At 40.7% G+C, this 21494-nt stretch overlaps 1 protein-coding gene and 1 long non-coding RNA gene across 2 annotated transcripts; both read right to left on the reverse strand.

Moving 5' to 3' along the window:
* Positions 1–614: 614 nt before the first annotated feature.
* Positions 615–4917, reverse strand: LOC139781209 (uncharacterized). The gene is made up of 3 exons (XR_011720466.1): positions 4370–4917; positions 2630–3007; positions 615–2510 (listed from the first exon to the last, which is right to left on the reverse strand). It is a non-coding gene; the product is annotated as an uncharacterized lncRNA (long non-coding RNA).
* A 564-nt stretch (positions 4918–5481) lies between these two features.
* On the reverse strand, positions 5482–10605 carry LOC139781206 (uncharacterized). The gene has a single exon (XM_071720030.1). It carries the CDS (start codon positions 10603–10605, stop codon positions 5482–5484), a length of 5124 nt encoding a protein of 1707 aa, XP_071576131.1.
* Positions 10606–21494: the final 10889 nt, after the last annotated feature.

Genomic DNA, 21494 nt, shown 5'->3' on the forward strand with positions numbered 1-21494 from the left:
AAAGATTTAATCACAAAGAATTACAGAGATAGTACAAAATAAAAATATTTTATTAAAATACATAAATTTTTCTTGTAAAAAAACTTGGCGCTGCTAGACCTCGAAATTTTAAATAAATAAATAAACTTATCCTATACTTAATTATAAGCCGCATTATTCGCCGTCGTCACGCACACCCATATCACTCGCTCGCACATACACACCACGCTGATAATCATTTTGTTACTCCCGTCGCATTCTTCTATGAATTATTTTTATTTATTGTTATCCTTATTTATTTAAAATTTCGAGGTCTAGCAGCGCCAAGTTTTTTTACAAGAAAAATTTATGTATTTTAATAAAATATTTTTATTTTGTACTATCTCTGTAATTCTTTGTGATTAAATCTTTTATTCTATTGAAAAATACATATATAAACTTTGTATTTAAATACCTTGTATTTCCTCGTTGGATTAAATATTTTAATAAAATATTTTTATTTTGTACTGTTCCTCTGTAATTCTTTGTGACCACTAAAAAATACACATGTAAACTTTGTATTTAAATATCTTGTATTCCCTTGTTAAATTTAAATAAAATTTTTTAATCTTATAAAATTGTTATCATACATTCTTTTTCTAATTGACACCATGTAAAGATTTTTCAAAGTAGTGCAACAATTATTTTTTGAGGCAATATATATGTTCTCTCTGTAATTGGCGCTGTAATTTAAAAAGATATCATTTCTTTTTTGTAATTGTAATAGATCACTTGAAGCGCGACTCTTCTTTGATAAGGTAACATAGTTTTGTGATGTGTATCACTTAAGTTATAATTTTTTGGTAATAAAGATACTACTGCTTAGATTTTTTCGAGATTTTTCGAGATACAAAGAGTACGTCTACCACTTGTTACTTAGGTTTTTTCGAGGTATAATACTACCACTTTCTTTTTTTTCGAGGTAACAACATATACACTACTATACGTGTACTTGGCGCCTTTCTTTACCTTTTTTTAAAGAAAGGTAATTTTGTACGGATATCACGCCTTTTTGTAGTATTACGCATTTTATAAACAGTATGTACAGGGTAAAGCTATTTGGAGGTATTATACTACCACTTTGTTTTTTTCGAGGTAACAACATATTACATATACACTACTATGCGTGTACTTGGCGCCTTTTTTTACCTTTTTTTTAAAAAAGGTAATTTTGTACGGATATCACGCCTTTTTGTAGTGTTACGCATCTTAATCTTATAAACAATATATCTTATAATCTTATAAACAGTATGTACAAGGTGTGAAGCTAAAGGTGTTACGGACTATTATTTCTAAAGAAAACAATTTAATATTTTGCTTAGTTTTTTAAAAATAATAATCTGTAACCTTTTTAGTTGTACACCTTGTTAATGCTATACATATGTATACCACAGAAAAAAATTACTACTTAAAAATAAAAATGTAATGTGTCTGAAGTTGTTAATAATAGTTAAAACGTTTGACACACACACACACACACACACACACACACACACACACACACACACACACACACACACACACACACACACACACACACACACACACACACACACACACACACACACACACACACACACACACACACACACACACACACACACACACACGCGCGCGCGCGCGCGCGCGCGCGCCTTAGGGTAGCAGAAGAGAGAACAAGAGAAAAGTATCTTCGCGAACAATGGAGCTAGTCTCATGACGATGAGTCAAGTATGTACAAGAGCGAGATCGCAATGACCGATATGCAAGTGGATTAACCTAGTCGCGAAACGTTCACCCGTTATACTGTTGAAGAACCGACCGCATAACATTCCGTCTTTTTCTAATCCCGCTGTGAATCGATTTTCCAGCTAACGTATATCTTATGTCTTCGCAAAGCGTAACTGTTAAATCCTTTAGGGAATCTAGGGGAATCTGAATCCTTTAAACGAAATTGGACAATTCGTTGAATTTAAGTTTATCAGATTTTATCTTTCTTCCTATTTTTATCCGACACTGTATACTTGTCATAACTTTTCGTTGGATCAAAAGGTTCCCATCTACTCGCTGGAAAAATGTGTTTGTTCCTCTCGTATCATGATCTAGTGAGAAATAACATAAAAGAGAATTATACAAAGTATTCTTTTAATGATAAATACCTAAGTAAAATTTTTCCGGCATGTGATTCCTCGGTTTCGACAGAAGCATCGTGCATAACACGAATATCATCGTGAACGTCAAATGTGAACAGAGGTTCGCTTTTTCCTTGTGCCTAATCGCAATATTACATACATTAAAATAACATGCCAACATTGTGATATTGCTTCATAAGTTTTATCACTTAGTATCTTTACCTTAGTTACAATAAAATCGTAAAACGTATAATGGTGCGGTAATATAAGAAAGATCCTCCTTGACATACATTAACTGATCTACCATTACTGTTTTAAGCTCGCTGAATTCACGCTTCGGAACTTCTAAACATCTCTGAAGAAGCTGATAGATAGAATTACCTGTATGTGAAAATTTAATTTATGCAGTAGAACATTATATATCACGCCAATGTTACTCCAAAAGTGACACTGGAGTATTTTAATAACTTAAAAATTCTCTAAATCACTGAGACATTCACCTTTCTTCATTATAACACTCCGACGATAGCCAGATCCATCCCAATAACTGAATGTGATCTCAATTTCTTCTTCCTTCAACGCGTTCTGCTTTCTAGCCCATTCTTGCCTCAATTCTTCCTTAAGTTTATTTTCCTCCTCCTTCCTTTCCCTATCTGGCAAGAAACTTGTATCTACATCTGGATTTTTCTTAATCTTCTTAATCGCGAGGCCATCAGATTGCTCATTTTCTGACTGCGGGGATTTTTCGGCATTGTCTTCATCCAGATTAAAAGACAAAGCTTGAATCTGTCTCTTCTGTTTGTTCTTTTCTTTTCCTGCTCTTTTTCACGTTCCTTGTATCAAAGCATGATATGTATGACTAGATGACATTCAGAGCACTGGGCAAAAATCACATAACCTTCAGAGCACTGGGCAGAAATCACATGTGTATATATATATATATATATATATATATATATATATAATCACGGCAAACCGCATATATAACATCGTGTTATTTTTATTACATTTAGGAAAATTATTTCATATTAACTCAATAGGCGTTAAACTTGCATACATAGGGAGCTTTCCAGCAAGTGACACAAGCCGACACAAACGTCGTTCTACCCAGATAGCAAAATGTGTTTGTTCTGAGTACATATTGTACTCACGTTTATTAAAAACATGATGGCAAGAATAGACACAGATGCGGGCTCATATGTTGCTCAGAATGCAGACATGTTATGAAATCTATAAAAGTTTACAAAATAGTGACATAATGAACACATAAATGTTCAATGAAATACTGCATATTGTGTGCATATAAAGCTCAAGAAATGACAACAATTTTAAATATTTCATACTTAATAAAATTATTTAAAAACATGTAAATAAATAAGTAAGACGTATCCAACAATTTATCAAAAATTGCTTCGCAGACCTCTGCACTATGTGATACCAGAGGTATCACTTAAGCTGATCTGCAGCAAAGAACATTGTAATTAGGCTTCTCACAAGCTTGCCTCTTATACTAGCGCGTGATGATTTTTGATTATGAGAAAGTGACGCGTGGTATAGCCGCGTCGCGGCAGCGTGCGGTACTAGCGCTCGCGGTAATTGTTGTAAAATTATTTCCACCAGGGTCAGCATGTGATTATCATGAGTTGGCTAAGTAACGTCAATATCTGAGCTCATATATTTCCTCATATACATGTTAACTTGTACTCATGATGTGTATCATCACAATATGATCACAAGACATACATCACATTTCGATCAATATCAGAAGATCATGACGTGATGAAATCTGATCATCAGGCATTGCTATCTGGGTATCTTTCCTTTTTGGCAATGAGTAACAAAGACAAAACGATACCTGTGTCGACTTGTGTCGCTTGCTGGAAAGCTCCTATAAGTGAATCTCGCGTTTTATGTAAAATTTTGTAAGAAATCGCCGAAATCGGTAATCTAACCTATACTACGTTTACGCGAACGTTACTTAATTCTGTAGTAACTTACGAACGATACGATAATTCCTCCGCATAAACGGGAGATTTTATAGTAACTACGATGATATCGTTCGTATAAGTTACTACAGAAGTAATACTCACGTAAACGTAAACTATTATTCTTTGACTTATCAAGAGTTGTAAACTATTATAATTCCTGTCACATGCACTTAGTCGCGTAAAAGAGTCACGGTGCGGTTTCGCTTCGCGTCGTATAATAATAGGATAATTACATGTAAATAAAACAATTACCTTGAATCAGAAAAAATATAAATTGTCGCGTCGCGTAAAGAGTCACGGTCGGTCTCGCTCCGCGCGTACTTGACGTGGGACAATATACCGTGTTATAGGTTATAACTGACTGTGACAGGTGACAGCGCGCTAAACGCACTGTCTGCACTGGTCTGCACTGCGCGCAGTTTACACACACGTATACATCGAGAAACTGGCGATACTAGTGGCACCGCCAGTGTCGAAAAAGTGAAAAGGACGCGATTCCAGCCAATGAAATGATGCCATGGCATGAGAGACGGTCGACGTATCTGAACGACGTATCTTAAATAAAAATTTTCACATTTGGACTTTGCGTCGCAATATCTCCGCTCGTAGGGCACGTAGCGGAAATATTATAAGAGAAACCCCCCCCTAATTCGACCCCAAGCTATCGATTAAGCCTACTTAGAACTTGATCCGTTCACTCGTTATCGAGATCTCAACATCTCGAGTACTCGCAACTCGTCGCGTCGCGTAAAAGAGTCACGGTCGGTCTCGCTCCGCGTGTACTTGGCGCGAGACACTACCGTGTCTCTTGATAGGTATCTAGGCGGTAATTGCGAGCGCGCGAAGAGAGGGAAGGTTCGCCGAATAACGCGAGTATTTCCGAGGAGAAATTCGGGTAACAGGTAGCTGTCGCGGAATACGTCGGGTCCGACAAGGTCTCGCAGATCAACAACAGGAACGAAAACACGGCGAGCAATACAATCTAACGCTCGAAATCAACGGATGGGGCGAGAGATATTTCGCGATTCCTGAACATACCGCCCGCCTCGAATGCTTACATTCAAAACGAGAATTATAATACAGTGAGGACTTACGTCTAAATACATAATAAACTTAAATCTAAAGACAGAGTTTATACAATGAAAATTAATTCTAAATACATTGGCGCTTTATATTGATACATATGTACATACATCTCGGTGTCGTGACCGGGAGATGGGTCGCATCACGGCCGCGAACCGCCCGCCTTGACCGCTTCCTTTTCGGTTTCGATATTGATATCGATCGGCAGGAAACACAGCTTGACAATGGGTCGCTTATATTCGGAGCGTGCGGTTTTGACGGTAACGACGCGTGTCAGCCCATCATTCCCGGGATGACAGACGGTAATACGTCCGAGTTCCCAATGACTTGGGGGGGGCGAGCGGATTACGTAAGAGAACGATCTGACCAACGTTGGCCAGGTTGTGGATAACGCGCCACTTCGGGCGTTGTTGGAGCGTATGCAAGTAGTCGCTCACCCAAGACCTCCAAAAACCTTCAGTAATTTTTTGTACGAGTTGCCAACGCGAAAGCCGATTCTCAGCGATGTCGAGCACGCTCGGTTCCGGAATTACGACAAGATTGGCACCGATCAAAAAATGACCGGGCGTAAGGGCGCTATAATCGTCGAGACTCTCGGACATTGATGAAATCGGCCGCGAATTTAAACATGCTTCGACTTGGCACAATAGCGTATTCATCTCCTCGTACGTCAGCGTGTGGGAGCCTACGCATCGCTTTAAGTGATATTTGACGCTACGGACTCCTGCCTCCCATAATCCGCCGAAATGTGGAGCCGCAGGAGGGAGGAAATGCCACGCTATCTGATCGCCTGCTAATCGGTTCAAAAAATTGGGATCGCGCACGGCAGCGTTACAAGCGGCGACGAGCTCTCGTTCGGCGCCCTGAAATGTCGTACCATTATCGGAGTACATGCTATGTGGACGTCCGCGTCGAGCTGTAAATCTGGTAAACGCCGCGAGGAAAGCTGCCGAGCTGTAATCGCTTACTAACTCGAGGTGAATCGCTTTCGTTGTCATGCAAATGAATAAGGCGATGTAGGCTTTGTGAGCTTTATGACCGCGTCCTTTCGCAGATCGTACGAGTATCGGTCCGGCATAATCGACTCCGGTATGTTCGAAAGCTCGCGAAGATCGATTAACTCGAACGTCTGGTAAGTTGCCCATGAGTTCCGCCGGGACGATAGCCTTTTCGCGAGCGCATTTAACGCAGCGGTATAGAACCGCTCGTACGGTTGCTTTAGCGCGCAAAATCCAGAATTCAGTACGGAGGTGAGCGAGGGTAATGTGCGGGCCTCCGTGGAGTGTGGTATGGTGAGCATGCGATATGATGAGAGATAACAAAGGATGAGACTGCAGGACGATTGGATGTTTGGCTGAATCGGGGAGATCGGACTTTTGAAGCCGCCCTCCGACTCGTATGAGGCCATCGGTGTCGAGATACGGGTTAAGCGCGACAAGTGAGCTTGATTTGGAAACGCGACTGTTTGCTTTTAGACTCGCAGTTTCTTGCGGAAATGTTTCACCCTGAATCTCCTTGAGCCAAAAGATCTTGGCAGTTTGAATTTCGCGTGGAGCTAATGCGAGCGATAGATTGACCTCCGCACTGCTATCCGGTATGGAATTGAGGCGAGAACGAAGGATCTTGGCGAACCGCATGAGATACACCGTCACGCGCAGAAGCTTAGTCCACGAGGAATAGCGAGTCGCGAGATCCCACGGTTCGATAGCACGCGCGACGCAAGCGTGCACGACGACTCGGTTTTCCCGTGATATTTCAGATTCGATTGGCGACGAGCATGACGTCGGCCAGTGCTCAGGGGATTTTTTAAGCCAGGAGGGCCCCGACCACCACAGGGCGCAATCGGCAAGTTCACTAGGGCGCAAACCGCGAAATGCGCAGTCGGCGGGATTATCCGCCGTCGGAACATGGTGCCAGATTGCTTTCGGTAAAAGCTGTTGCACTTTGGCTACTCGATTAGCAACGAAAACTTTCCATCGTGATGGAGACTGCTTGAGCCACGCTAATACAATACGTGCATCTATCCAACAGTGATATCGGAGATTGGGAATGTCGAGATTCGAAAGAACGAAGGACATCAACTGTGCGAGCAGTAACGCGCCGCAAAGCTCGAGTCGCGGTACGCTTATTGTTTTGATTGGAGCGACCTTTGATTTCGCGACGAGTATGCAAACGATAACGGGGCCGTTTCTCGGTACGAGACGGAGATATACGACCGCGGCGTAAGCCTTTGTCGACGCATCCGAAAACCCGTGAATCTCACAATCAGCGATGTTAGAACCGTAGTTTGTCCAGCGAGGAATCGATATAAGTTTGAGACGCGGTAATTGACTGTGATATTCGCGCCATTGTTCTAGGAGATCACCGGGCAACACGTCGTCCCAATCGCATTTTAGGGCCCATAGGCGTTGCATGAATATTTTCGCGACAACGATAACGGGGGTCACCCATCCTAACGGGTCGAACAATTTAGCGATAGTGGAAAGCACCGCACGTTTCGTCTGCCCCGGGTTCGGTGGGGTCGTTACGCGGAAGTGGAAAGAATCGCTTTCGGGATTCCACGCGACGCCTAATATCTTTAGAGGCTCGTCGGCGTGTAGATCCTTATCGCGCGCGAGACCATGATCTGAGGGATCAATGTCGGAAAGCAACTCGGGACAATTACTTGCCCATTTGCGTAACCGGAAGCCGCCCTTTGCCAAGAGAGCAATCAACTGATCGCGAATTTTAAGCGCGAGTTCACGGTTGTCCGCTCCGAACGTACAGTCGTCGACGTACGTTAAGAGAAGCAAAACTAGAGCGGCCAACGGAAATTCGTCTCCGTGATCCTTTACGAGCTGTAGCAGGACGCGAAGCGCGAGGTACGGGGCGGAGGCAGTACCGTATGTTACGGTGAGCAACCGGTAATCCGCGACTGGCTCGGAGGGCGACGAGCGCCAGAGAATTCGTTGGTAGTCTACGTCGCGATTATCGATTAGAATTTGCCGGTACATTTTAGCGATGTCGGCAGTAAAGACAAACTGATGCTGACGCCATAACAGAATGACGGCGGCAAGATCCCTTTGTAGCTTAGGACCGATTAGCAAATGATGGTTCAACGAGGTACCGTTCGATGTAGCGCAGGAAGCATTAAATACGACCCGAAGCTGAGTGGTGACGCTGCTCTCACGAAAGACAGCGTGGTGCGGAATATAATAGACTTGAGAGTGACTCGATTGTGAGTCGGTATCGCTAACTTTCGTCATATGACCGAGCTTCTCGTATTCGTCGAGGAATTCGCGATATAACGCGGCTTTATTTTGTTCGCGCAGAAGTCGACGCTCCGAGCGAACTAAACTTGCTAACGCGGTAAAGCGGGATTCGCCAAGATCTATAGGGGGGGCGGTTTTGAACGGTAGCCGAACGACGTATCGCCCCTCCGGCGTGCGAGAATGAGTAGCGGCGAAATGCTCTTCGCACTGTTGCTCTTCGGGACTTAAATGCGTTTTATGAGGGACTTCCTCGATCTCCCAGAAGCGGCGAAGATCGAGATCCAGGTTTTCAAGGATTGTTCCGTGATGAATGTGAACGGAATCGGGATGGAGGGATTGAGCTGGAGCGATAGGCCCGGAAAGTATCCAGCCGAAAGCGGTATTTTGCGCGATAGGCTCGCTTGCATTTCCTTTACGGACACCGTCTAATATAAGCATGCCGTATAAATCAGCTCCGATAATTACATCGATTGGATCAGAGCTCATGGGATTCCTATCCGCTAGCGTTAGGTCAGAGATGTGCGCCCATTGTGACGTCGATTGAACGCGATTCGGTGCGTACTTTGACAGCGATGTGACTATATACGCGGTCGTCGAGAATGCAGGTTTGTCGCCGAAAGAGGCGGTTACACAAATATGTGCGGCAGAATGCGACAACGATTGCGATTCTCCGATTCCGGTAATACGGGTAGTTTGCTTCACTTTCGCGAGACGCAACCGCTGAGCGATATTTTCCGAAATTAAAGTCGCGACGGAACCTTGGTCGAGCAAAGCGCGGGCATAAACGAAGCGACCTTGTGGAGAGTAAACATGAACTCGAGCGGTTGCCAAAAGTACGGTTGACTTCGGCGTCATCGTATTCGAAATTAAATGAGACGCGATTTCGTTAGCTGTCGATTTCGGTAGCTCGGTACTCGTTGATTCGACGGTAGGAGCGGACTCTACTCTAGCCTGCTTTGCATCGTCCGTGAAATGCAGTAGGGTGTGATGTCGCTTATGACACGTTTTGCAGGATCGCGCGCTTTTACAATCCTTCATCGAATGTTTACACCCGAAGCAATTGATACAACGATTCTCTTTCTTTACATATTCGTATCGTTGCGACGGAGTATACGCTAAGAATGACGGACAATGATATAGTAAGTGCGAGGATTTGCACAGCGGGCACGCAAGGTTCGCAGTGGTTGTCGAATGAGAAGCGATCGATTTCGATTTAGACGACGGTTGAGATGTCTCGGATTTCGGAGGCGAGATCGCCTCGAAAGCACGTATACGCGATTTTAAAAATTTATCCAACTCGTCATATGTCGGGTAATCGACGGTCTCGCTCAACTGTAATTCCCACGCTTTCCGGGAAAATTTGTCTAATTTTTGCGAGATCAGAAATACGAGGATATCGCTCCACGTATCGACGGGACGATCGAGATTTTTGAGCGCTTGAACTGAGGCATTCGCTTTGTCACGCAGATTCTGAAGGTCTTTGAAGGTTTCGGACGCGAGCTGTGGCAACAAAAATAACGTTTGCAAATGACCGTTAATCAACCGACGTTTGTTCTCATAACGCGACGTAATGATATTCCATGCCACGGTAAAATTCGCGTCGGTAATCGCGAGATGGTTGAGCGCGCTACTTGCATCTCCCGTTAAACTTGAGCAGAGATAATGCATCCGATCTACATTAGAAATATTGCGATTGTCGATAATCATCGATTTAAAACGATCGCGAAAGCTTTCCCAGCGGTCGAAAGATCCGTTGAAGGTCGGTAGGTTGATCCGCGGAAGCTGAGGCGTCGGACGGTGGATGAAATCTGAAGCGTGACTTACGTTAAGGTCGACCGCGTCCATGTCAGAAACCTTGGCCAGTACCTCGGACATGTAGTCAAGCGCCTCGTCGAAATGGTCCTCACAGGATTGGAAAAAGTCGGCGGAGAAGTAAGGCAGATCCTTGGCCGTGCTGACGTCGAGGGATGCCCGGATCCGCGCATCCAAGTCCCGTGATTCAGAGAACTTCTCCTTGAGGGCTGTGATTCGGGCCTGCGCCACCGCCTTTGTCATCTTGGCTTGACCCAGTTTTTTGAAATTGGTCAGGGCGCGAGCTATTGAGCCCATCAGTTGGTTCTGCTTTGCCATGAGCTCTTCTGATACGGGTGCCATGGTGAACGGGTATCGTCACTCTGCCCTTCGACGGTCGTAATCGATAATCTTCTTCTTGACTCCGAATCCGGCTCGAAGGACCAAAATGTGCACTCCGCGATCGGGTTTCGATTCGCGGGCGCGGTTGGCTGGTACAGCCTTGTAAAAAGGACTCGGCAATCAAGGTATTGGTGAGAGGAACGACTACGAAGAAATGCGGTATTGGTGGTATCGAAAATTTAATGTGTTACTGTGTCAAGGTAGCGAGAAGTTCTGAGGCGAGCGGTATTCACAATAGGTATCTAGGCGGTAATTGCGAGCGCGCGAAGAGAGGGAAGGTTCGCCGAATAACGCGAGTATTTCCGAGGAGAAATTCGGGTAACAGGTAGCTGTCGCGGAATACGTCGGGTCCAACAAGGTCTCGCAGATCAACAACAGGAACGAAAACACGGCGAGCAATACAATCTAACGCTCGAAATCAACGGATGGGGAGAGAGATATTTCGCGATTCCTGAACAATTTCTAAAAGATTTTACAAATATTATTGAATATATTTATTTGCAATTTTTTTAAAATATTTTTGAAAAAATTTTTCTGACATGATCTGGCGGACATAGAAACATTCTGAAAATATTTTTGTGAATTATTTTAATCTTCCTAAAAAATATTTTTAAAATATTTTGTGCTGTATGGATAGTCGTTAGTCAGATGTCGGAAGAAAGTCGGAAAAAGTCATAAACGTATCATAAGACGATCGGAAGTCTGTAATCGGCGATCGTAAGCGATTGGCCAAATGCCATCTCTTACGATCACCGATTACAGATTTCCGATTGCCTTACGATACACTTATGACTATTTCTTCCGACATCTGACTAACGACTAACGACTCATTGTAGACTGGCCATTAGTTTTATGTGCTGTCTGTGACTATAGTCGTTTTGTGCCTTTTTTGTTAAACAGAATAATCATATAAAATATTAAGAAATAATTACCCAAATATTTAATTTGCGAAGTGAGCATGAGTCGCATGTTTTTATATTTTTCTTCTATGTTTATAGCTGTCGCAGTATGAGTGAATTTGTCATCAATCTTAGATTTTTCAAGAGTAATCAATTGATGTTTATATTCTTTTATTTTGATAACATAGGAAGTTATTTGTGATTTTAAATTGGATATTTCTTGCGTTTTTTCTTCTTGCAAAGCTTTGATGAAACAATTCATATCTTCTAAGTTACCTTCCAATTCTTCATTCCGTTCTTTTAATCTATTTAAAAATTTTTTAATTAAATGTCGAAATAAAAGTATTTTTGCTTTACATTCTAGAATTTTCGATATATAAACTCGATAAAAAATTTTTCAAAAACATGTATAAATATATATTTATATATAAAACATGTGTCCACATATATGTTTTCTTTCTCTTGTATAATCTCTGATGTTTGTATACATCATAAGGTAAACGTCCCAATAGCGGACCATTTAAGACGCCTGGAAAATTGAAATTGAATTTTTATATATATTAACAAATCTTATTTATAAGCGGATACGACGAAACGAAAGCTTGGATTCTCTAGTTTCTGGAAACCATCCAATAATTAGTTCCATCGGTAATAGTTGATTTGATTTTTTCGGAAAATGCGAGAAAAGGAAATGTCTCAGTACTCGGCCATCAGTTTTTGGTTATGTCCCGATACCGGGCCACTCGATGTGTCCCAGTACCCGGTCATCAGTTTTTTGTTATGTCCCGATATCCGGCCACTCGATGTCCCTATTACCAACCAGTCGCAAATGAAAGCAGAGACAACTTTTTTTAGAGGTTACGTTCAAGACTTTTCCAATGTGAACAATCTGCTGACTACATAATAGCGATAACGAACTCGTTCGACGAAGCCAAATTTGTAAAATGTTAGATATCATACTTACTGCGAATAATCGCCTCAGTTTAGCGTAATTTTAAACACACTTTAAGCACACTAGTAAACAATGCCGCGCGTCAATGCTGATCGTTCGTGTTAATTTCCATCAAGGTTATGGCCGCTGAGTTCGTTGCGTCCGGCAATTGGGACATTACCCGATCGCCTGGTTGTACCAGTATCCAGCCACTTGGTTCGCTATTGGTACACCATACGGTTGAAACGTCCGAGTATCCAACCATGCAAATTAACAATTTATCGGCAATTCTAACTAAATTTCGACCCTAGATTTGCATTCTCTACATCTTCCTTAATATAAAAAGCTATAACTTGTTCAATATATATAAAAAATGAAGGCGACATAGTTACAATTGAACTTCGTCAATTCTTAACAAACTGGCTTACAGATGCGCTTCGTTTCCCGGGGCAGCGCGTGCACTCTCAAGAAACTCGAAAAAATTACTACCAAGAGCGCAAGGATTATTTTAACCGTTGTCCTATGCATAGATTATAAATCGTAGAACTCAATTAATTGGTTATTTATTAATTTTTATCGAAAAATCTCTTAATTAGGTGGAATATTCCCCTTAGTGGTTGGGAACTGGGACATGGTTGGCTATTGGGACGTTTACCTTAAAAGATTAATTTTTGCATTGTTTTTTTTTTAATAAAAAATAAAGTTTGTCTAAACGACAAGAAATTGCCCCTATACAATATCATATACAAGATATCTAGTAATGAGGTGGTAGTAAAGTGAACAGCAGATTCGGTTTTAAAACCTCATTATCAATAAAAATTATTTTTGAATAATAAGAATATATTTTTCTTTATTGAATTATATATATAATGCTTTGATGTGTGTGTGTGTGTGTGTGTGTGTGTGTGTGTGTGTGTGTGTGTGTGTGTGTGTGTGTGTGTGTGTGTGTGTGTGTGTGTGTGTGCGTGCGTAATTTATCTTTGTTTTACGCTATATATATATAATCTCATTTTAAGATTTACATGTCAAAAATAAAGATATTCTCTAAATGAGAATGTCCTTTTCTTCTGTGATAGCTATACTGGAATATGCTCACAGCAATACTTACAAGGGAACGGTCGGGGGTGTCCGAGACCGATTTGGATGCGCTTTGGATATGTTGTTGAGCATCAAAAAACATTAGACACGTGTTTTTTTTGCGGCGTATCTCGACGTTTAGGGGTTGAAACAACCCCTCGAAAATAACGGATTTTATAGTTTTTAGCGAATATCTTCGAAAATATAAGGCGTATGAAAAAAAGTTTGGTACAAAAGGTTTATGGCTTTTTGTGCTCTTTACAATGGCGTAATCAGATTTTTCAAATTTGTCACATTTTTTAATTTAATCCCACCCCCACCTATTATTTTTGCCAAATATAACAATTTTTCCAACGCAAATTTAAGAGCGTCAAATGCCAAATACATCCATGTGTATTTTTATTATGATACCATTATTAGATTTTTGGCAAGACGAGATGATATGTGGTATAGGCGTCGCGCTGTAGGTAGGTGTTGCGTTATTTCTGTTCAAGTTGCGCCGTACGCTTAAAAATTTCCATTTCAACTCCGGGATGACCGAAAGCGCTGATGCGAAGGCCAGCGCAAGGCTATTTCGAGAGTCCTGGACTAGCAACGGAATGTCGACTCCGACATTATAAATACCGCCGAATTGTATCGGGCGGGCAGTCGCAAATTGGAAAGAGACGGTATCAAACCTAACAAAGACCACTCCATTAATTATAAAGTGCGTATTTATTTATATAATTAAAGTTCGAGACAAATATTTAATTTTAATATCTTTCAGAATGAAGTTTAATCCATACAATGTAATAATGCTACTTTCTGCAACTTTCACTGCTTTCAACTATTCACCTCTCTCTCTCTCTCTCTCCAAATTATGTTATGTACTTCTCGCTCAGCGACTCAAATCTATCTGCCGTCCGTCCGTGCCTTCCTTCAGAACGCGCGAAGGCTTTCCCCTACTCCATATAACCTTCCGGACTTCCTGCTTATTTATTTTCGTGCTAACGCTATCGAAATAGCGTAAACTCCTCGCTGTCAGCGCCTAGTGCTGACCTTCGCATCAGCGCTTTCGGTTGTCCCGGAGTTATAATTGGGATAGTGTATTATTGTAGCGGTTAATGTGACGCACGTTTAAACTTGTGACTGCCCGCTCGATCTTACAATTCGGCGGTGGTATTTATAATATCGGAGTCGACATTCCGTTGCTAGTCCAGGACTCTCGAAATAGCCTTGCGCTGGCCTTCGCATCAGCGCTTTCGGTCATCCCGAAGTTGAAATGGAAATTTTTAAGCGTACGGCGCAACTTGAACAGAAATAACGCAACACCTACCTACAGCGCGACGCCTATACCACATATCATCTCGTCTTGCCAAAAATCTAATAATGGTATCATAATAAAAATACACATGGATGTATTTGGCATTTGACGCTCTTAAATTTGCGTTGGAAAAATTGTTATATTTGGCAAAAATAATAGGTGGGGGTGGGGTTAAATTAAAAAATGTGACAAATTTGAAAAATCTGATTACGCCATTGTAAAGAGCACAAAAAGCCATAAACCTTTTGTACCAAACTTTTTTTCATACGCCTTATATTTTCGAAGATATTCGCTAAAAACTATAAAATCCGTTATTTTCGAGGGGTTGTTTCAACCCCTAAACGTCGAGATAAGCCGCAAAAAAAAAATACGAGTCTAATATTTTTTGATGCTCAACAACATATCCAAAGCGCATCCAAATCGGTCTCGGACACCCCCGACCGTTCCCTTGTTAGAAGCCGAGCACGAAGAAAAAAAGAGATAGGTTACTCAACGTCCGTTTCTTTCTCTGGACACTGAGCAACCGATCCTTTTTGCTTCCTCATAGAGGAAGCTTTGTTTTCATAAACCTCGTATATGGACCTTTGATCGGATATAAAGCTATAGGTCTAATCAATCAAATTTTAAAGAATTATATATGAAACTAAATTTTTCGCCCGCGCTTCGCGCGGGCTGAAAATCCATTCCCCTCTCCCCAAACTCACCCATCAATAAAACCCCATAAAACCTCCAATTTTCAACCCCATAATAGCCATCCCCATAAAATTAGTAATCTTTTGGTACCAGTTTCATCAAAATCATCAACAAAAAATTAGAAAAATTTTGTCACTAATTTCAAGAAAATTGATCCATTAATAAAAAATTAAACTTATCCTCCAAAAATTAAAAAAATTTTGGTACTGGTTTTAAGAAAATCGGTCAATTAATACTTATTATTTCTCGAAATTTGAATAATTTTCAAACCGGTTTCCAAAAAATCGGTAACAAAAAATTATCCATAAAAATTATCCATAAAAAAAATTCAGCTTAATATCTCAAAGTTTGCGGGAATTGGAGCAATCACGTACATTTTTTATTAACAGAAATCGGAAACCCCTTTACTATTAGCAATTTTTCTAATTCTATTACATTCTTTAGTTCTTTCTACCTCTATTTCATATATAATTCTTTAAGATTCGGTCAATTATTTCCCGAAAAATTGGAAAAATTCGGAACTGGTTTCCAAAAAATCGGTAACGAAAAATTATACACTTTATGGACACTCCCCGGGAAATTCTACCCCTACTTCATATACTTTTGGTAAAAAAAGCATCGGCAAGCCCCCTGCAAAAAATGCCCGTTTTCGGTACCTCGATTTTTGAAACTTTTTTTATGCCAAATGGTTACTTATGATGACCCAATAATCCCTGCAAAATTTGAAGAGGAGCATACGCCCCGTTTAAGAAATATAGGGGGTCAAAGTTGACCATTTCCAATCAAAAAATATAGCAGCTTCACATTTATACTCCAATAATAATGTCCAAAAAATTCAGCCAAAATGGTTCTTTTAAGATTTTTGGCTGTTGATTACGAATCTGAAGTCAGATTTTAAAAATTCAAAATGGCGGATCCAATATGGCGGACGAATTTTTCTTAAATTTATCGGATTCACTTGAAACTCGTTACTCGGGGGTTTTTGGGGTCGCTGATTACGAAATTGAAGTCAGTTTAGAGAAATTCAAAATGGCGGATCCAATATGGCGGACTGATTTTTTCAAAATTTATTGGATTTACTTGAAACTCGTTACTCGGGGGTTTTTGGGGTCGTTGATCACGAATCTAACGGTGAACTAACTTTTAACCAACACTAAATCTTCTTTGTCACTACATTAAACCTACATAGAACCTATTTTATCCTACAATGGACCTATTTTTCCTTACATTGGACCTATATTCTACCTAGGAGCGGTGAGCGTCGAGCGGACTGAGTCTCGTTTTAAACAGTTCGGCCTAGAGTTACGAAACCCTGAAAACAAAAGACGATCAGCAGATCATCATTTCATTAACATTCCATTCCATCCTGGATTTGGCATTACATCTTGCCTTTGCTGGCTGGATTATGCATTACATCTTGCCTTCGTTGGTTGGATTATTACATCTTGCCTTTGCTGGCTGGATTTGGCATTACATCTTGCCTTTGTTGGTTGGATTATTACATCTTGCCTTTGCTGGCTGGATTGTCGATTACATCTTGCCTTCGTTGGTTGGATTATTACATCTTGCCTTTGCTGGCTGGATTTGGCATTACATCTTGCCTTTGTTGGTTGGATTATTACATCTTGCCTTTGCTGGCTGGATTGTCGATTACATCTTGCCTTTGTTGGTTGGATTATTACATCTTGCCTTTGCTGGCTGGATTATGCATTACATCTTGCCTTTGTTGGTTGGATTATTACATCTTGCCTTTGCTGGCTGGATTGTCGATTACATCTTGCCTTTGTTGGTTGGATTATTACATCTTGCCTTTGCTGGCTGGATTGTCGATTACATCTTGCCTTTGTTGGTTGGATTATTACATCTTGCCTTTGCTGACTGGATTATGCATTACATCTTGCCTTTGTTGGTTGGATTATTACAACTTGCCTTTGCTGGCTGGATTGTCGATTACATCTTGCCTTTGTTGGTTGGATTATTACATCTTGCCTTTGCTGGCTGGATTATGCATTACATCTTGCCTTTGTTGGTTGGATTATTACATCTTGCCTTTGCTGGCTGGATTGTCGATTACATCTTGCCTTCGTTGGTTGGATTATTACATCTTGCCTTTGCTGGCTGGATTTGGCATTACATCTTGCCTTTGTTGGTTGGATTATTACATCTTGCCTTTGCTGGCTGGATTGTCGATTACATCTTGCCTTTGTTGGTTGGATTATTACAACTTGCCTTTGCTGGCTGGATTGTCGATTACATCTTGCCTTTGTTGGTTGGATTATTACAACTTGCCTTTGCTGGCTGGATTATGCATTACATCTTGCCTTCGTTGGTTGGATTATTACAACTTGCCTTTGCTGGCTGGATTATGCATTACATCTTGCCTTCGTTGGTTGGATTATTACAACTTGCCTTTGCTGGCTGGATTGTCGATTACATCTTGCCTTCGTTGGTTGGATTATTACATCTTGCCTTTGTTGGATATATTGGATCCGCCATTTTAAATTTTTAAAATCTGACTTCAGATTCGTAATCAGCGACCCCCAAAACCCCCGAGTAACGAGTTTCAAGTGAATCCGATGAATTTAAGAAAAATCAGTCCGCCATATTGGATCCGCCATTTTGAATTTTTAAAATCTGACTTCAGATTCGTAATCAGCGACCCCCAAAACCCCCGAGTAACGAGTTTCAAGTGAATCCGATAAATTTAAGAAAAATCAGTCCGCCATATTGGATCCGCCATTTTGAATTTTTAAAATCTGACTTCAGATTCGTAATCAGCGACCCCAAAAACCCCCGAGTAACGAGTTTCAAGTGAATCCGATGAATTTTGAAAAAATCAGTCCGCCATATTGGATCCGCCATTTTGAATTTTAAAAATCTGACTTCAGATTCGTAATCAGCAGCCAAAAATCTTAAAAGAACTATTTCGGCTGAATTTTTTGGACATTATTATTGGAGTATAAATGTGAAGCTGCTATATTTTTTGATTGGAAATGGTCAACTTTGACCCCCTATATTTCTTAAACGGGGCGTATGCTCCTCTTAAAATTTTGCAGGGATTATTGGGTCATCATAAGTAACCATTTGGCATAAAAAAAGTTTCAAAAATCGAGGTACCGAAAACGGGCATTTTTTGCCGATGCTCTTTGGTCCACTAACGAATAAGTAGTTCGCGGACAGACGGACAGACAGACAGACAGACAGACAGGCAAACAGTCGGGTTTTATATTATAGTATGAAGTATATATATATATATATCTATACTATTATTATAAAGAGACAGAGTTTGTCAGTTTGATTGTTTGTGTTCGATGATCTCGGAAACCAATGGACCGAATTTTTACCAAAAGTATATGAAATAGGGGTAGAATTTCCCGGGAAGTGTCACTGTGTGTATAGTTTTTTGTTACCGATTTTCTGGAAACCGCTTTTTTTAATTTTTCTAATTTTTCGAGAAACAATCAAACTGACAAACTCAGTCTCTTTATAATAATAGTATAGATTTGTGTTCGATGATCTCGGAAACCAATGGACCGAATTTTTACCAAAAGTATATGAAATAGGGGTAGAATTTCCCGGGAAGTGTCACTGTGTGTATAGTTTTTTGTTACCGATTGTCTGGAAACCGCTTTTTTTAATTTTTCTAATTTTTTGAGAAATAATTGAACGAATTTTAAAGAATTGTATATAAAACAGGGGTATAGAATTACCCGGGGAGTGCCACAAAGTGTATAATTTTTCGTTACCGATCTTTTTGGAAACTGGTATCAAAAGTTTTTCGAATTTTTCGGGAAATTCGCGGGGAGTGCCATAAAGTGTATAATTTTTCGTTACCGATCTTTTTGGAAACCGGTATCAAAAGTTTTTCGAATTTTTCGGGAAATAATTGATCAAATTTTAAAGAATTGTATATAAAACAGGGGTAGAATTTCAAGGGGAGTGCTATAAACTGTATAGTTTTTCGTTACCAATCTTTTTGGGAACCGGTATCTTTTTGGAAATCGGTTACGAAATTTTTCCAATTTTTTAGGTAATAATTGAGTGAATCTCAAAGAATTGTATACGACGGAATTGAACTTTAGAGAGAAGGAGAGAGAGGGAGGGAGAGGGAGGGAGAGGGAGGGAGAGGGAGGGAGAGGGAGGGAGAGGGTGGGGGGGGGGGGGAGAGGGTGGGAGAGGGAGGGAGGGAGGGAGGGGGGAGGAAGAGGGAGAGAGAGGAAGACAGAGGGAGAGAGAAGAAGACAGAGGGAGTGAGAGGGAGAGAGAGGAGAGAGAGAGAGAGAGAGAGAGAGAGAGAGGAGAGAGAGGGAGAGAGAGGGAGAGAGAGGGAGAGAGAGGGAGAGAGAGGGAGAGAGGGAGAGAGAGGGAGAGAGAGGGAGAGAGAGGGAGAGAGAGGGAGAGAGAGGGAGAGAGAGGGAGAGAGAGGGAGAGAGGGGAGAGGGAGAGAGAGTGAGAGAGAGGGAGAGAGAGGGAGAGAGAGGGAGAGAGAGGGAGAGAGAGGGAGAGAGAGAGGAGAGGGAGAGAGAGGGAGAGAGAGGGAGAGAGAGGGAGAGAGAGGGGAGAGAGAGGGAGAGAGAGGGAGAGAGGGAGGAGAGAGAGGGAGAGAGAGGGGAGAGGAGAGGGAGAGAGAGGGAAAGAGAGGGAGAGAGAGGGAAAGGGAGGGAGAGAGAGGGAGGGAGAGGAAGGGGGAGAGAGAGAGAGAGAGAGAGAGAGAGAGAGAGAGAGAGAGAGAGAGAGAGAGAGAGAGAGAGAGAGAGAGAGAGAGAGAGAGAGAGAGAGAGAGAGAGAGAGAGAGAGAGAGAGAGAGAGAGAGAGAAAGAGAGAGAGAGAGAGAGAGTATTTGCGTGTCTTATTACATATGTCCTCCGGGGCGAAGCCCGGGTAACCAGCTAGTATATATATATATATATATGATATAAAGTATATGTGATAGTATGATAGGGGTAGAAAAGACCGAAGAAAAAATTGTTTCTTTAGTTTTTGATGCCAATGTGTTCAAAATGTTCTAAAACGTCGGAAAATCGCAATTTTTAAAAATGGCCGTGTGTGTATGTGTGTGTATGTATGTATGTATGTGCCAAATTTACCGAAATTTCTATAATTTAAGAACTGATTAACCAAATCTTAAAGAATTATATGTGAAATAGGGGTAGAAAAAACTGAAGAATATAAATAGAATTAGAAAAATTGCTAATAATAAAGGGGTTACCGATTTCTATCTAAAAAAATTTACATGATTACTCTAATTTCCGCAAATTTTGAGATATTGAGCTTAATTTTTTTTTATGGATAGAGTATCATTAAAGGTAGGTTGGTGTTGAATTTGGCAAGAATCGGTGAAGGGGTTACCGATTTTTGCCTAAAAAGTGGACAAGTTATACATGTAATCTCTATATATAGAGTATCATTAAAGGAAGGTTGTTCTGAGTTTGGCGAGGATCGGTGAAGGGATTACCGATTTCTGCTTAAAAAGTATATAAGATGTACATGTAATTTTATATTGAGTATCATTAAAATAAAGTTGTTTTGAATTTTGCGAGGATCGGTGAAAGGGTTACCGATTTCTACTTAAAAAATGTGTAAATTATTTGATGGATAGAATATCATTTAAGGAAGGTATTGAATTTGGCGACGATCGGTGAAGGAGTTACCGATTTCTGCTCAAAAAGTTACATGTATAAGTTACACATATAATTTTATATAGAATATTATTAAAAGAAGGTTAGTATTGAATTTGGCGATAATCGGTAAAAATTAAGGTTCTTTCTTTATAAAATTTTGAATTTTTTGAGAAATGTCCGTGGTTGCTCTAATTTCCGCCAATTTTGAGATATCAGGCTATTTATAATTCTATTATATTCTTAAGTCCTTTCTAAGTCCATATATGGACCATGTAGCCTGAACTCCCAAAGTCAACATTGATTTGACATTGCGTCGATTGTAAAAC

The sequence above is a fragment of the Temnothorax nylanderi genome, unplaced genomic scaffold (genome assembly GCF_030848795.1).
Source record: "Temnothorax nylanderi isolate EJ_2023f unplaced genomic scaffold, tnyl_v1.0 TNYL_tig0322_pilon, whole genome shotgun sequence".
NCBI lineage: Eukaryota > Metazoa > Arthropoda > Insecta > Hymenoptera > Formicidae > Temnothorax > Temnothorax nylanderi.